This window comes from Echinops telfairi, unplaced genomic scaffold (genome assembly GCF_000313985.2).
Source record: "Echinops telfairi isolate 266 unplaced genomic scaffold, ASM31398v2 ScPeMD7_7466;HRSCAF=8504, whole genome shotgun sequence".
NCBI lineage: Eukaryota > Metazoa > Chordata > Mammalia > Afrosoricida > Tenrecidae > Echinops > Echinops telfairi.
In genome coordinates this window covers 1,970,310-1,986,555 of record NW_022111366.1, presented here as the reverse complement: position 1 = coordinate 1,986,555, position 16,246 = coordinate 1,970,310, and the positions used below count along the sequence as shown (strand labels likewise).

Here is a 16,246-nt window from a genome sequence, read left to right as displayed (position 1 = left end):
TGTCTGACTGCATCACTGTAATATCTCTTTTCTCTCTCATGCTCTCGATGACTTTAATATAATACTTATATATCTCAACTGTACAATTGTGCATTACTGAACCCAAAAGTAGTATTATTGAACCAGTGAGCTCTAGTAGTGGATGGGGCTGACACCCCACTCCCCCACGCTACTTTTAATACAACAGATCATAACTGAACATTGTATGCAAAAGGACTGGACTATCACAACATACTGTTCATTTGCTAGAAGATCAAGATTATGGGCTTTCAACATTAATTAATGGTCAATATGGGCTGGAACATTACTAATTTTTATGTAACCCCTTATTTGTGCAATGTCACCATACATAATGGGGCTTTAATTAGAAATCATTTGCAGAGGTTTAAGGGAAACTTTTCTTTAGATGTTATTCAGCTGAAAAAGGAATTTTTCAATACATTTAAGGACAGGCTAAAGTCATCCCCTAGCTCTGCTGTATTAAACAATTGGTAAATGGCTTGGGGGGACTTGACCCCTGTGTCTGGGTTCAAAGCGTTTTGCATAGCTTAGGTTCTAGCCTAACTGTGCTGCTTATATTCATAGTGTTTGCCCTTGCAGTCACATGCTGCTCCTATAGAAAGCTATGGCATATGAAAAAAATGTCATATAGCCTCGATGGCTCTTTTGAAGTATACACATAAAACAAAAGGCAGAAATGTGGGAAACCGAAAAATGGGAATTGTGTATGCAGACAAATTCTTTATTCTAATATTTTAAGAAGCCTGATAGGCCAGGATTCTGGGTGGAGGGAGGCCTTCATACTTGTGAGCTAGAGAATAGTCCCAATCACATAGTCATAATCAAGATTGATCCCCATAATATCCTTCCATAATAGTGCTGCCTTAAAGTTACGATATGTACGCAAGTCTAAGCCAACCCGAATATAAGACGAGGCACCTAATTTTACCATAAAACTGGGAAAACGTATTGACTCAAGTACAAGCCTAGGATGGGCAATGCAGCACCTACTGGTAAATTTCAAAAGAAAAATAGATGCCAATAAAATTACATTAATTGAGGCATCAGTAGGTTAAATGTTTTTGAATATTTATTTCAAAGAAAAAACAGTAAACTAGCTCTGTAAAGAGAAAAGAGGGTCAACAAAAACAATATGGTATCAACAATAACTTTAAAGTACAAAAACCTTAGCTCAATCCGCAACCAGGCTAAATCACAAGAGTTAAAATCCTTCAAAACTGGATTCCTCCTCCTCATCTGTCTGTCCAAACAGAGCTGCAGCATTAGCTGGTGTGCGGTCACCCGCATAGACACTATCATCATCACCGAGTTCACAGTCATCCCCATCACTGCTGTCGTTCTCGTACAAAGCGCTGTCTCCACTGCCATCCCCAGCATTACTGATGCCACATGTCCTGAAGGCGTGTTGCACCATGTCCTCTGGACTCTCTTCCCATGTACCACAAACCCACTGCTATCGATTCTATGCCGGGCTTCTTCAGATTCCCCACTTTTGTCAGTCAGGCTTGACCAGATGACATCCATGCATGCCACATCTTTCGCACATGGTCTTTGAAAGGTTTATTTACACACACATCTAGGGGCTGCAAGACAGATGTATGCCCACCTGGAATAATGCACTGTGTTACTGCATGTGCTGCACTGCTGCATATTTAGCATTACTGCATATGTATGGGAAGTGCTAACACAACATATGCAGTAACAGTGCGTACACAACTCAGTGCGTACATTATGAGCCCTAACACAGGCTGCTCTATGCAAGCATAGTCAACACTGGGTCCAGATAGGGGTTAAAAAGAAAATAAAAAATAAAATATAGCAGACTAAGTACTGTAAATAAGCGTACTGTATATCCAAGACCAGAGATATACTGGTACTTGTATTGAGCAATGCTTGGCCGGAGCAAGGGGGCGTAACCAAGCACTGGTAAGGCTGTAAAGGCTACGTCATTGGTCACAGCCCTGGAGAGGGGCAGAAGAGCGGCTGCATCCAGCATTCATCTGACAAGGATGCGGTGCGCCCAGGTACCAGCACACAGAAGCGGGCAGGTTCTTGCCCAGCACAGCACGGACAACACAGAGCCTGCTGGCATGCAGGAGAAAGAAGAGCGGTGATATAGCAGTCATCAGATCACCCACAGAGGCTGCAGGCGCCTGCAGATGAGCGGGAGAGACGAGAATGCCCGTGCTGCACCAGAGAACAGGTAAGTGGGACCCTCACTCGAGGATAAGCTGAGGGGGATTTTTCAGCATAAAAAGTGTTCTGAAAAACTTGGCTTATACACGAGTCTATATGGTACCTCTTATGAGCACGTGGCATGTACAATTATCCTTTATACAAAACTCTCTTATGCACGAGTTTCTATAGATTTGTTTCTCTCGTCTACCAGAACTAACAGATGGGCCAAGGATAGTGAACCCTCGTTTATCGCGGTTAATCGGTTCTAGACCCTACTGCGATAAATGAAATTCCGCGAAGTAGGATTCCTTATTTGTAAATCAAATATTTTCGTAGTTAGAGCATAGAGGACATGAAAAAACACCCTTTAGTCACCATTACACTCATATTACCCAATTTATTAAACGAAAAAGGGAAAATACAGTAAAACATTTTGGACGTTACAATTATCATTTATTATTTATTATATTATTTATGGCATCAAGCGTATACAGTATGAGCCAATCAGTGGCAGTAATGACAGAGCATGCGCTGTTACGCAAAAACCGCAATAGAGTGAAGCCGCGGAAGTCAAAGCGCAAAGTGGCGAGGGTTCACTGTATATATAAACTTTAGATATATGAGAAGGATTTTGAGCTTGCACTTCATTGTAAGCCCCGATCTAAAAAGAATGAATCCTTACAGTTTGGCCCTGCACAGCGCTTGCCCTCATGAAGTGATCACTGAAGAGATGGGTCTTAGAGCAACGTGAACAGATGGTGCTCAGATATCAGAAAGAATAGTGTCTGGGGTATTAAAGCAAGCAGCCATCTAAGTGAGGAGTCAGCGAAGTCCACACAGAGCCCAGCAGCCCTTGTGATCCAAGGATTGTAAATAATAAAATCCAAGATCAGAGGGGATTTTAAAACAAAAAAATAAAAGTTTCAGAGTTTTAAAAAAGTATCAGAACTTAAGCTCCAATACAATTTCCTCTTCCAATGCTGGATGAGGAAATTGTGTCAGAGCTTAAGTTCTGAGCACCTGGTTTGTAGATGGCTATGGATGACACTGAAAGCCCAAAGTCCACTTGCAGAGTCCCCATGAGGATGAAGCCTGTAGAACAGTCTTGCCCTCAGACAGAGAGTAGTCAAAAGTGAATTACTGCAGATATTGTTAGGTTGAAAATCTAACACCTAATCATTTCTTTCCTCTTTGACCCATTTGAAATTTATTTCGATTATCTTCTGCTTTCTCTTAGATTGAGATTTTTCAGTATTTTATTTTATTGCAGTTGGGTTTTTTGTTTGATTTTCTTCATATGAAGTCCAGGATAGGTAATCCATAGACAGACTAGATTGAGTTCTTTATAGTTATTGCAGGGGAGGTTGGGAGTTTAATGAGACCATAATAATGGATACAAGGATAAAGAAACTGACCTAAAATCGATCGTGGTGATAACTGCACAACACTTTTGAAGATATATCTGTACCATCAAATTGTATGGCATGTGAATTAATTATATGCCAATAAAACCGTTACAAAAATAAATGTCCCATGTAAATTCCCACACTGGGTATAACCAGTATCTAGTACTGGCTGGGTGATGCAGGGGCTTTCTACACACCAGGGTGGCAATAAAATAGATGCTAAGGTTGCCATATGACCAATAATGCTATAGGCAAAGAGCCCTAATGGGACAATGCGTTAAGCATTGGGCTGCTCACAGAAAGGATGACGGTTCAAATCTACCAGCCACTCCATGGGAGGAAGATGAGGCTATCCGTATCTGTAAAGATTTACCACCTCAAAAATTCCATGGAACAATTCTACTGTCTTGTAGGGCCACTATGTATAAGAATCAACTCGATGGTAGGGATTTCTTAAATGTTATTTATAGTACTAAAGTCAAATCCTTATTTTCAAACGTCTCACTGATTGTAGTTTAAATATTAGGAATATAAACTTTTGAACAAACAATGCTTAAAAATCTACTGTATACAACTTAGACTAGGGTCTGCACCAAATTTAAAGGTGCTCTGGCGACAGAAAGGTTCAATCCTCAGCTAACTGAAAGGTCAGCGCTTGGAGCTGCCACCTACGGCATGGTAGAAAGATGCAGCAGTCTGCTTCCCCAAACACCACAGCCTTGGAAACCCAATGGGGCATTTTGACTCTTCTCCGTCCTCTCGGGCCTCACAGCTGGAATTGACCTGATGGTAATGGGATAAACAAAATTTACTTTGAGGAATTATGTTGAAAATTGTTTAGGTAATAACATCATTGGTATTATTGCCCATATCAATGATTCCCATTCCAAAGAAGGTACTTTGTCCTAAGCAATTGTCTGTCTGTCACCGCTACTGTTCGTGTACAGCAGGTTGACTCCGTCTTGACGCATTTCAGATTTGGAGAAAGCTTCTCGCTCAAAGCCAAACGGATCCGCGATCTGCTCGCAAGACGGAAAACACAGTGCCTGGTTATGTGACCTTCAGAATGAAAAGAAAAGGATTTCTCTCACCACAACGTACGACAGAATAGAAGTAAAACCTGGAGGGCTAAGGGCAAAGGATCGGTAGAAAAAAGAGAAGAAATTCCACTGTACTTGGCATGTAACTTTATTATTTTGTGATGAAAATACTTTCATATAAATTTGTTCTTAGCTACTTTTAGAATGAATGTTTGAAAGGTAAAAACAAAGTGTGCATTTTCCTTACTATAGAGAGTCAGGAGCATGCAGTCAATTTAATGGTTATTGGGTTTCTCATACAAGCAGATATAATATCACTTTTACAGGAAATGTACATGAGGAGCCATAGTACCAAACAGCTATTAGTGGGGGCCTCTGGGTATATAAATTTCTCCTCTCAAAGAGTCATACATTCAATGTACTGGTTAAGGCCCAACCTCCCCGCCAAGAAGACATCACACCTTTGGTCCGTTACTAGGCAAGGGTTACAGACGAGTCAATTTAATAGGAAGAATACACAATGGGCCCGAGTACAATAGCTGGTCACATATGAAATCTTAACATCTCGGTCTCTTTCCTCTTCAAGTCTCTCCTCCCCCACCATCCATGTAAGACAGGAAACGAGGCTTACAACAAAACTGTAGAAATAAACAAATAAAAAAACTTATCCCCAAGGTCAGGCAGATGAGGACCCAATGGACGAACTTAAACATACAAACAGCAAGCAAAACAGAAAAGGTGTGTGTGTGAACGTTGACATAAAGATGAATCCTTTAAAAGCTTGGTTTTCCATTTAGAACCCTGCTGAGAAAATTATTCTCCATTTTACCTTCCCTTTTTAATTAAATACTGTACAACCCAGGGGTCCTTCCCATGGGATAAAATGCTCAAAAGGCAGTGAGTGTCCTCATGCTCGGCAACATCGATGCCCGCTGCATGCAGATGGATGGCAGCTCTCACAGCACCTTCTCCCAACCCCAAGCAGTGGCCTTAGTTTCCCAGGGAGAACCCAGCAAGTTAGTTCCCCACTGTGCTCAGGGGTGGAGGAGGCGATCAAAGATCAACACCTCTGGATCCGCATGGGCACAATTTGGGAAATGGGCTACAGAAGGAGTGCAGAGAGGACAGGTGTGCTGTGGTCCAAAACAGCCCGTCCGGAGAAGCCCTCTCTATCCACCACCTGACAAATGGGTGGAGAGTCATCACTTTGAAGGATAAACTCTTCACACACTGAAAGAGGCAGGTGCAATGTAGCAGTGTGAGAGAAGAAAACTACAGAATGAACAAAAATTGCTTATATCAAGGCAGGACTAGTAATTATTTGTGTTGAAACTTGGGGGGGGGTGTTGAAAAACCATTTGCAGAACTGTCATGCTCACAAACACATAGTGCTTTCACATGGGGCTGCAGTCAGATAAATCGGGCACTCAGAGAGGATTGGCATCTGCTTCTGGTCCTGGCAGGATTGAGGACAATCACTGATAGCAAAACAGACTACCCAAATTCCATGAATAGCTCCACACACTCGGCAGAACTAGCGCCCGAGCCTGCTGGGTAGAAAGGGTAGTATGGCCATGGGACTGACTTTTAGTTGACCCATGTAGAAGACAAAGGAAAATGTTCCCATCTGATTTCTCCTCTTACCGATGCTGCTCCTGCCCTTGACAGGAAGGTCAGGGCAGTCTCTCCGAGGACAAGTAAAGGAGCAGACCGGGGTGTGGGGCAGCACAGTGTGCACTTGAGAAGGCCGATGGCAAGAGATGGGAGTGTGACTTCCAAAGGGCCAGCAGCACTGCTAAGTCTCCTGAACGGAAACGCTGTGAGCAGAGGAAGGACCCGCCACAGCAGGCAGGAGCGAGGCCCTCCCAGCTCCCCTCCCAGCACGGGGGCAGGCTGGAACTCTAGAAAAGGAAGCACCTCTCCATTTCCAGCCTTTCCCTATAGAAAAGCTGGGTCCTTGAGAAGGTAGCAGGTGCCCCGGTGACTCGGAGCACCCAAGTGTAGAGCGGGGCCTGCAAGCCGCAGCTGACAGAAGTAAGGAGCCGGAAAGCAGGTTCCTGGAGTTGGCCAAAGCGTGAGGGTGCAGAGTTTGAGACGTTTTCTTCCGTGGGAGGAGAGGCTTAGCCAGCCTGGGGCAGAATGAACAAAGGCGCAGGGCCGAGGGCTGGACAACCTGCTGGCAAGGAGCTTCTCCCTGGCAGTCAACAGAATGCGGGGCAGGCAGGAGGGGCCTGCTGGGTGGCATCCACTCCTTGCACGAGTTAACTTCGCTCTTGGTCATTCCCAACATTTTTCTGGCTCAAAAACAATGACGGTGACGACGACGACGAAGAAAATGACAACAGAAAAGTCCTAGTACCTAGGCGGCTGAGGGTAAACTTTCACACTGACTAGGGCTGGAAATGGAAAAACAGTAGACTTCTCCTCGTTCCAGGTAAACTTTACCTGTAGCCCTGCAAGCAGGCCCGGCAACTAAGGCGGCAGTCTCTTGAAGGGATCTCCTACCCGCAGACCTCGTCCCACCCGCACCGTGTCCTTCTCCAAGAAACCGAGGCACTGCCCTCAGGTCAGTGCTGACCCTAACCACCCTCGCTGGGTTTCCGGCCGGCCGGGACTGTTGGTGGGAGTGCGAAGCCCAGTCTTCTCCCTCCAGGAATGAGAACTGTCGGAGCACGTGGTGGGTCCTTTCCCTAAAGAAACATGCGCAGAGGGTTATGCACAACCCAAGTAAACCCTGGGGCCCTGGGAAATGGGAGGGAAACAGGAGGCTGAGGTTGCCTTCCAGGGGAGGAAGGGTTAAAGCGCAGAGGTCTTGAACTATACCGTGCTGAAGGGGGACAGCCAGGGAGGGGCGCAACAGCGGGGTGCCAAATGAAGTCTGAGGAATGTCCAAGGATGAAAAGATGAGAAACATCAACTCCGGCAGAACGCCAGGGCACAAGTCCCAACAGGACTCGACTGTGGAAACAGCTCAGAGATCTGGCCACGGGCCTCAGAGCTGAAAATACAGTCCAGGCTGCAAGAACATCTGGGCTACGATAGGCATCCATCAAATTCCCCAAAAGGAGGAGCGCCAACATGACCTCAGGGCTTGTCTTCACCTTGTAATGCCATGAACTGGACCTGGTGGGCAAGAGAGAGGGGGAGCTTTGTCCCAAACAAAGAGCCTACAGGTGCCCAGTGAATGAAGCGGATGAAAGTGCGTCTCTGCTTTAATCTCAAAGGTAAGAGCATCCTCTCTCCTGCCTCTAGGAGCTGGTCCAGAGATTTCTTCATTTCTCTCCCGGATGACCTTCATGTTGTTCCACAGCAGCAGCACTTACCATTGGTAGTTCTGGCCTGACCCTGGAGGCAGACTGGTTCACGCATAGACCTGCATGTTGCTGCGTGCTGGCTCAGACCTGTGAGTCCCGGGTCCCCGCTGACCTCCTCCAGCTCCCCCAGGAGTAGGGCTGGTGGTCACATCTGACCAGTCGGAAGCCGAGTGGGGAGAGGAACTTGACCACTGGTCAGGGGACTCTGGGGATGGTGTCAGGTAGGGGTGCTCGCCTTGGAGGTGACCACTGTGGCTGGGCGTTCGCTCGGCAGCATTCGAGGAGGTGTAACTATGCTGTGAAGGGGGCGTGGGGTACTTGCCCACCGAGGCTGGGAAGGGATGATAGGCTGGGAGAATGGTCTGAGCTACCTGCCCATCCTGCTGGGGCATCATGGCTGGGGGGAATGGCGCATTTTGCAAGCGGGCCATTTCTGGAATCTGGAACATAGTGGGCAGGGGTCCTGCAATTGCTGGAGGGCAGTTGGGCTGAGGCTGAGGAACCCCAGCTGGTTGGGCTATACTGCCTTTGGGGATCAGCTGGAAAGTCACAATGGGAGGCAAAGGCTCACGAGGGGCAGTTACGTGCTTGCCATCCGACGGCCTGCTCTGGGGAGCTATGCCAGGGTGGGTGCCCTCAGATGGAGTGAGGACCATGCCAAACAGCTCATTGTACTGGTTTTCGTTCATCTCCATGCGGCTCATCCAGTCCGCTGGGACGGTGACCGGATGCAGCCGGCCCAAGCTCCCTGCACTGCCACTGCCTGGAGGGACGATGTGGTGCTGAGACAGCAACTGGCTCACAGAGGGAAGCACAGTGCCAGCTCCTGGGGCCAAAGGCTGCATCTCATGAAGGCTAGAGAAGGACAAGGCATGCTGTGAGTGGGCGGGGGCAGGGGGTGCAGCAGAGGCCAGCAGAGGGTTGGGTGGTGAGGCCTGTAAGATCCCAGGGGATGTGATCATTGGAGAGGAGGTGGTGTCAGACATGTATGTGTGAGGAGACTCCAGGGAATCGACGGGGGATAAAGTCACCGAGCTCTCAGACAGCTGGCCCTTGTCACTCAGAGCCTTCTTCCTCCTGCTGCCCTTGGCATCCTTGGCCAGGTGAGGGAGGCTAGTGGGCATGGCACTCTTGGCATTGGGCCGCCTCGGCTTCTTGCCCACAGGGGTGTGCTTCAGGCTGAGGAAAGCCCTGTTGGGTCCACACATGACAGGCGAGAGGGCGGAAGTCAGCACAGAGCCTGGAGGGCTCGGGGTCACGTTGTACTCGTCCAGGAGGCGCACGATGTCATGATGCATGCGGTCCCGAGCCACGTCCCGGGGCAGGCGATCCATGTGATCCGTGATGTCCCGGTTGGCAAAATGGTCTAGCAGGATCTTGGCCGCTTCATAGCTCCCTTCCCGGGCAGCGAGGAACAGAGGTGTCTCTTCCTGCGGGAGAAGCCCGTGCAGAAGGCACGTTAGTCTTACTTCTGGGAGCGGAGCAGTGTGCCCCGCCCAGCCTTGCTGCCTTTTTGTCATCCCCCCATCAGGAGTCCTTTTAGACATCATTTCTTGCCCTCATCACCTCCTGTCCCATGAAGCCATCCTACCACAGATAGACAGTATATGCGTCTGTGCTTTTCACATGAAAAAAGGGAAGATTATTTTTCAACCCCCCTCCCCCCAGAGCCTGCCTTCTTGAGGGTGCTGCCATGCCCCATGGGAATACACGCATACAGAGGCCAGTCTATCCAGAGAACCTTCTAAGCGGGGCCGGAGTTAGAGATAAGAATGGAAGAGAAGGAACTAAGGCAAGAATAGAACTGGGGGAAACTAAAGAAAGACGAGACAGGAAAAAGAGAGGAGACAACCGTAGCTGAGAGGACTGGAGTAGAAAGAGGAAGAGAAAGAGAAAAGCTGAACAAGGTGGGAGAACGAATGGACAGAGGGCAGGTAGGCCACCCCAACGATATGGGCAGGCAGCCTGGTGCAAACTGAGCACTGAGTTGGGCCCAGGTCTCAATCTGACATGCCCTGGATAATCCCGGCATCCTCCATCAAGCTCTCTGGATACAAGTCCTGTCCAACCTGCTTCCATCTTTGTCTACATCCACCACAAGCGCAGCTATACCATTCAAAGGGCAGGGGCCTGGGGATCGGAGAGGGGAAGGCCAAAACCTCACTGCCATTGAGTCCGTTCCAACTCACAGTGACTCTGTAGAACTGGGTAGAACGGCTTCTTTGGGATTCTAGATTGTCAATCTTTACAAGGGCAGACAGCCTCATCTTTCTCCTGCTGAGCCGTGGGTGGCTTCAAACTGCTATCGTCAGCAGCTCAGCTGGCAGCCCTCTCTGCCACCAGGGCTCCTCATTGAAAGGGAAGGGGCCTCAAACTTGAGGCTGTGCCATGCGCATTGCGTGAGCCCACTCCGATCCCACACTATACCTTGTTGTCCTGCATGTCTCGGTTGGCTCCGTTCTTCAACAACAAGAGGGTCGCCTCCACATTATTGACCGCAGCTGCCCAGTGAAGGGCAGATTTTCCTGCAGGAGGAAAACATCTTAGTGAGCAGGGGCTATGTCCTTTTTTTAGTATAAAGGAAGGACCACAGCTGGTACAGACTGCCTAGCCTTCAGAAGACCTCTAGGTGAAAGGATCATTTGTCTGTGGTACTTAAGTTATTCTCCATAGCAGAATCTATCAAGGCACATCACTGAAGACAGGTGCCTATTTATGACAAGCCAGAATGCACACTTCGGATGTCCAACCGCCCTTCCCATGAAGTCAGCTCTCATTCAGTTGCCAGGGTAAACGTGGCCAGGATCCCACACAGGCAAACCTTTCACAGACCTTCTGTGAGGTCTAAGAAGCCCCATCCTTCCTCATCTTCCTCTAGGGAGCCCTACTGCCTCCAATCCCTGAGCTGAACAAATAGATATTGAAGGAAAGGAAGAACAGACGGATGGATGGATGGAGGCTTCTCAGGAACTGTACCCAAGACACTTCTTCACGGGAACTCTAACAAATTCCCATTCCTAAATGTGTGCTTTGCAGGTAAGAACCCAAACCTCAGCCTCTTGTCCCTACCATGGTCGTCCACTGCGTTTACGTCAGCTTGACAGTTAATCAGCTCTGCCACCATGCCCTCCACAGCCAGGCGGGCAGCCAGGATCAGGGGGGTCGTGCCATCATTCATCCTGGCATCTAGATCGGTTGCCCGGTTCCGGATCAGGATCTAGAGGAGGGAGAGAAGAGAGTCACCTGGACGAAGGAAAAGAGTGAAACTAAGAGAAGAAACACGGGCACAAGTGCAGCGGTGACGCGCTTCAATCCCTGGAGGGCGGCGGATGTCTTGTTACTCGTGTACCAAGATGGTGGCTCATACGTCCTTGTTGAATGAACGCGTGAACGGGTGCTTGAGAACAACGGGCCACATACTTCCATAGTCTATGCGAAGAGGGTGATTGGGGGAGAAGGGCAAACCCGCATTTCTGGTGTACCCTCTAAGGTGACACCGCATGCTTACAAGTTGTGAGTGTTCCAGGAGCATAACTGAACTCACGCCAAGAAAAGAGCCCAGCATTTCAGCGTCTCACGTGGCCTCAACAGCGGAAGTATTTATTCTTAATCATCAGGACTGAAGTTCAAATATAGGAAGAATACAAGCTGTTTCCCTTGAGCATTGCTCTCTTATAAAGAAGTATCTCTCGGGGTTTAAACAATAATAGTTCATCTAAAGCACAGACGAGACCTTTAAGGGACAGCAAGTTACATTAATGGAGATGAAACAATATGGGAAAACAGTGAACATGTGACGCATCTGGAGAATGTTCTGTCGCTGAATTGTTCATGTAGAAATTGTGAGTGGACATAGGGTGAGTTGTGTGTAATGCCATCCAAAAGAAAATACAGAAAAAGGAACTGAACCCTAGAAATGATTCCTCTCCAGCCGCATCTTGTAAACGGTTCAACTAAAAGGAGGCACTTTTGAAAATGTATCCAATAAAAGGAGTAGGAAAGAAAGAAAACGGCCAAGGAGCACTTGGTTTGGAGCTGGTACCACTCGGTTTGATCTACTCTCTCGGAAGGCAGCCTGAAGAGAAGGGCACGGAGTGACCGGGAGACTGGTACTATCTGCTGTTGGCTTTGTCACTGCCTGGCTGCTTATTTCTGGGCCAGTTTGCCGACCATCTTTTCCTGCTTACTCACCTAACAAGTATAACTCTAACATCTGCCCTAACGCTCCCAAGGGATTACAGATGCATTCCATGACAGATGAAGTGCATTGCCGAGACTCAAGCACAGATATCTTACTGCGTGAGGGGACGCATGTCACGTTCTCTACCTGGAAAACGCCCTGCGCATCGGCTGCCACGGCAGCATGGAGAGGGCAGCGGCCCATGTTGTCCTGGGCATTGGCGTCTGCGCCTGCATCCAGGAGATGTTTGGCAGCATCTGCTCTGGAGTATCGGGCTGCAAGGTGCAGGGCCATCTCGCCCGTGCGGTCTGTCTGGGCCTGGAGGCTGGCACCTTGGCAGACCAGGTCTGTGATGATGTTGGCAGACGAGTCCTCTGCGTCTTCATCGTCATCACTTATGTCTGTGCTGCCTCCTCGGAGAGATGCCAGCATCAGAGGGGTGCACCCGTCTGTGGGGAAGAAAAATTCAGGAAAGTATTCAAGGAGGAGAAGGAAGTTAATATTCAATCGCTCCAATTGTTGGATTAGTTCATTTTAACTCAAGTTGTCCCTATGGGATGTAGTGATTACAGGTTGGGCTGCTAACCACAAAGTCAGCAGTTTGAAACCACCAGCTGCTCCTTGTGGAAATGGTAAGACTTTCTACTCCTATAAAGAGTTAGTCTCTGAAATTCACAGAGGCATTTCTATCCTGTCTTAAAGGGTCCTTATGAGTCAGAATTGACTCAATGGCAGTGAATGTTATCCGTATTGGGGGTTGTGACTGGAGGATTCTGTGTCCTTGGGGAATTAGTAACTAGCTTTACACCGGTCACCTACTTTTCCTCTGATAATGCCTTTTCCAAAGGAGCTCTGGAGGCGCCGTGGGCTAAGTGTTAGATTGCTAGCCACAGGTCAGCAGTTCAAGCCCACCAGCCACTCTAAGGGAGAAAGATGAGGTTATCTGCCCATGAAAAGATTTATAAACTCTCAGAAACCCCATCTGTGGTTGCTATGAGTTAGAATTGACTCGATGGCAGTGGGTTTGGTTTTTCAAAGAAGCCCAGGTGGCACAATGGTTAAGTCGGTGGTTCCAGCCCACCAGCTGCTTTTGGCAGTTCAAACCCCCTTTGCTGAGGAGAGATGTGGCAGTCAGCTTCTGTCAAAATAGAGCCTGGACAGCCCACAGAGTTCTGCTCTGTCCTCGAGGGTGGCTTTGAATCAGACCGGGCTCAATGGGGTGGCGCGTTTGCTCTTGATGTCCTTTCTGGAGACAGTAGTGGAGAAGTCAGGGTCTCCCACTGGGAGCTCATCTATTAGGTTAGACATACTTTTCTGTCTAAGTTTCATGTTATTTTAAATGAGATATTCTAAAATATCCAACTGAAACACCTCAGTTAATTTCAAATATACTAATCATCAGCTAAACTCATTTTTCATCCCTCTGCTTTGAGACATTGCTTCTCCATTTTACTATTGAGCCAATCTAATCAGCTGGTTCCTCTTCAAATATGCTGTCACGGGAACAACGTAAAATTATTTTGTCTTCCCCATAGGAGTTCACAAGTTGGGCAGGCATTTATTCCTGAAGGATCATGCTGCCTCAGGCCGATAGGTCTGTGGAACTGGCGGTGGCGTCCCACCGGGTGGGCTGAGCGCAGGGCGGGGCGGGGCATGTTGGTAACGAGGGGAGGCTGGCTGGTGCTGACCTGGGCCGCGGACGTTCACATCCAGCACATCCACCTCCTGCTCTGCCCGAGGAGGAGTGAGTGCCAATGAGGGCGTCCCACGGATGTCGGCCGCCTCCAGGTGCTGCTGTGTCCATGGGCGTCGGTCCACGGGGTCATCTTCTTCTGAGAGTAAAGCCTCAACTTCACCCTGAACAAGAAGAACAATCTTCCCCATCAACTGGACCTTCCACCAGTACTTGCCTACAAGGAGCTGGCCCCGGTGTGGGCTTCACCCCCATCACTCCCGCGCAACATCTCTGCACAGTGCTTCCCAAGGCCACACTTCAGACTCAACCTGACCACCGAGAGCCTTAAAGAAACATATTTTTGTTTCTAGTGTTTTGCTACTGTTACTCCTCTGTCTGAACTGATTTCCCTCATTCTTTTGTTTGCAAAACCCCTACTTAACCTTCAAATGGAAATCAGAACTTACATATCCAAAATAGCACACCCTGCTTGCCTCTGCGACAAACATGGTGTTCCGGGCTCACACCTGCAGGCTCTACCACTCAACTGTAAGATCAGGGATGCACCTGTCTGCAGCGCATCCCTGTCCTTACCACAGTGCCCAGCTATCGAAAGCACTCAAAAATATTGGTTGAACAATAAGTTTTTACAATTTAAAAAGCAGCTCTCGCTTGTTGAATACTTAGCATATCACAGAAACTAGGTCAGGAATGTTCCATATATTGCTGTGCTTAATGATCACAACCATTCAGAGGTAAATATTATTATTCTTCCCATTTTATGGATAGGGAAAATTAAAGACAAAGAAGTGAAATAACTTGTCCCGTCAGTAAGTAGCAGAGTTGTGGACTTGTACCACATTCTGGTTTTAACTACAACAACGATCTTAGCTGTCATGTGTTACTAACTCTTAATCCTGTGTGACTATAGATGGGTAGGTGAGTGGCTGGCTGGGTGTCTTTTCCACAGCAGCCTCATGCCAATCTACCTCTTACTTCTGTATGGTTTTAGTTTTGTGGGATCAAAATGTGGAGCCTCCAAACTCAATGGTCACTGGTTTCTTCTACTGCTCAACTGTGTCTTCCCTTCCAGAAAAAGGTAAGGAGAACACTAATTCCTCTCAGCATGACACTTGAGGAAGGGCCATAGCTTATTACAGTTGGAGCACTCCAACTGGAAAACATGCACAGGTAACCATCAATGACTTCAGGATTCCTGCCTTTCATTAGTACTAGAGAAAGCCGCTGCCTGGATGACATATGGAGACGACCATCTTTGGCTCCCATTCAGGTTACTCCAGATGCCAAAGGACAGAAATGTGAAATGTGACCACCAGACAATGGTAGTGGTCTTACTACTGCCAGTTTACCTTGGCTTTCTTTGGCTGGGGTCCTTCAGCATCGACCCAATGTTCACTTGTTCCAGAACCGATTAGGTTAGCCTCTGAAACTTGTACGGACAGGTTTCTGATATTAGACGGTGAGAGAGAGGAGAGAGAAGAGCGGAGGTTAGGCCCCAGATGAATGACTTGTTTTTAACTCTAAGTTGCTACCACGACACATTCCCATGGCTATATGCAGAATTTGGGGGTTCTTGGGCCAGAGAAGCTGGTCAGTGGCTCATGTGCCGTTTCCTAAGCATGTCCCCTTCCCTTTCCCATGGCCCGAGGGCTACAACAGTGAGCTGCAACGTGGAATCCGAGCACCATGGGGCTAAGCTATGCAGCCTAGAGGAGCTCGGACTGAGTGTGGTCTCAGCACCAGGAGACATTCAGAGGCAGCCTTAAGTATGAGCGTGTAATCCAAGCTCAGAATTTAACATCATGATTCAACACAGCCTGTTTTCAAGAGTTAGCACTGCTCAGAAGTACTTGTTGCAATGCCTCTTACTTCAGGCCCACGGCGTCCTGCCCCACTGGCTCGCGGCGCTTGTGATTGCTGGAGTCTCGGCGAAGGGTGAAGCCTTCAGGCAGCCACAGAGAGCCGTGCTTCCGCTTTCGTTTTGCCATGATGACCCCCAGCAGGATAATAAAGAGGATAATGGCAAAAGCAACAGCAAGTAGATAGAGGAGCTGAGTGCTTTTGGGGGTCCGGGATTCACCTGCAAAGTTCAGAGACAGGGCAAGTGATGAGTAAATGTCAGCCTCTAAATCTTAGGGTTACGTTCTCTGAGGTGGCACCTGATCTCACCAGCTGCACCTTGGCACATGCCCCTTCCCTCTGCACCCAAGTGGTGCCTTTCCCCTGCCTCCCCCCCTTGACCTGGGTGCCACTCACTGATGACAGACACAAGAGGGTACGACAGGGTCCCCTGGATGGCGTGAGAAGCCAGCAGGGCTGCTGCCGCATCGGTGTTCTTAAAGCACTGGTCTGAATCTTGAACACACTGGCGGTTGTCAATTTCCAGGAATATCCTGGAGCTGTGGGATGAT

General features: G+C 48.2%; 1 protein-coding gene across 1 annotated transcript in view; it reads right to left on the bottom strand.

The window, feature by feature from the left end:
• Window positions 1-4,777: 4,777 nt before the first annotated feature.
• The window catches only part of NOTCH2 (notch receptor 2), a 140,169-nt gene continuing 128,700 nt past the window's right edge, over window positions 4,778-16,246 (bottom strand). Inside the window, exons 27-34 of the mRNA XM_045283711.1 lie at window positions 16,092-16,234; window positions 15,705-15,915; window positions 15,185-15,281; window positions 13,828-13,996; window positions 12,287-12,588; window positions 11,029-11,176; window positions 10,387-10,484; window positions 4,778-9,389 (exon numbers count right to left, since the gene is read on the bottom strand). Coding sequence (XP_045139646.1) covers window positions 8,007-9,389; window positions 10,387-10,484; window positions 11,029-11,176; window positions 12,287-12,588; window positions 13,828-13,996; window positions 15,185-15,281; window positions 15,705-15,915; window positions 16,092-16,234 — 2,551 coding nt within the window. The 3' untranslated portion in view covers window positions 4,778-8,006. The remainder of the gene's footprint in view (window positions 9,390-10,386; window positions 10,485-11,028; window positions 11,177-12,286; window positions 12,589-13,827; window positions 13,997-15,184; window positions 15,282-15,704; window positions 15,916-16,091; window positions 16,235-16,246) is intronic.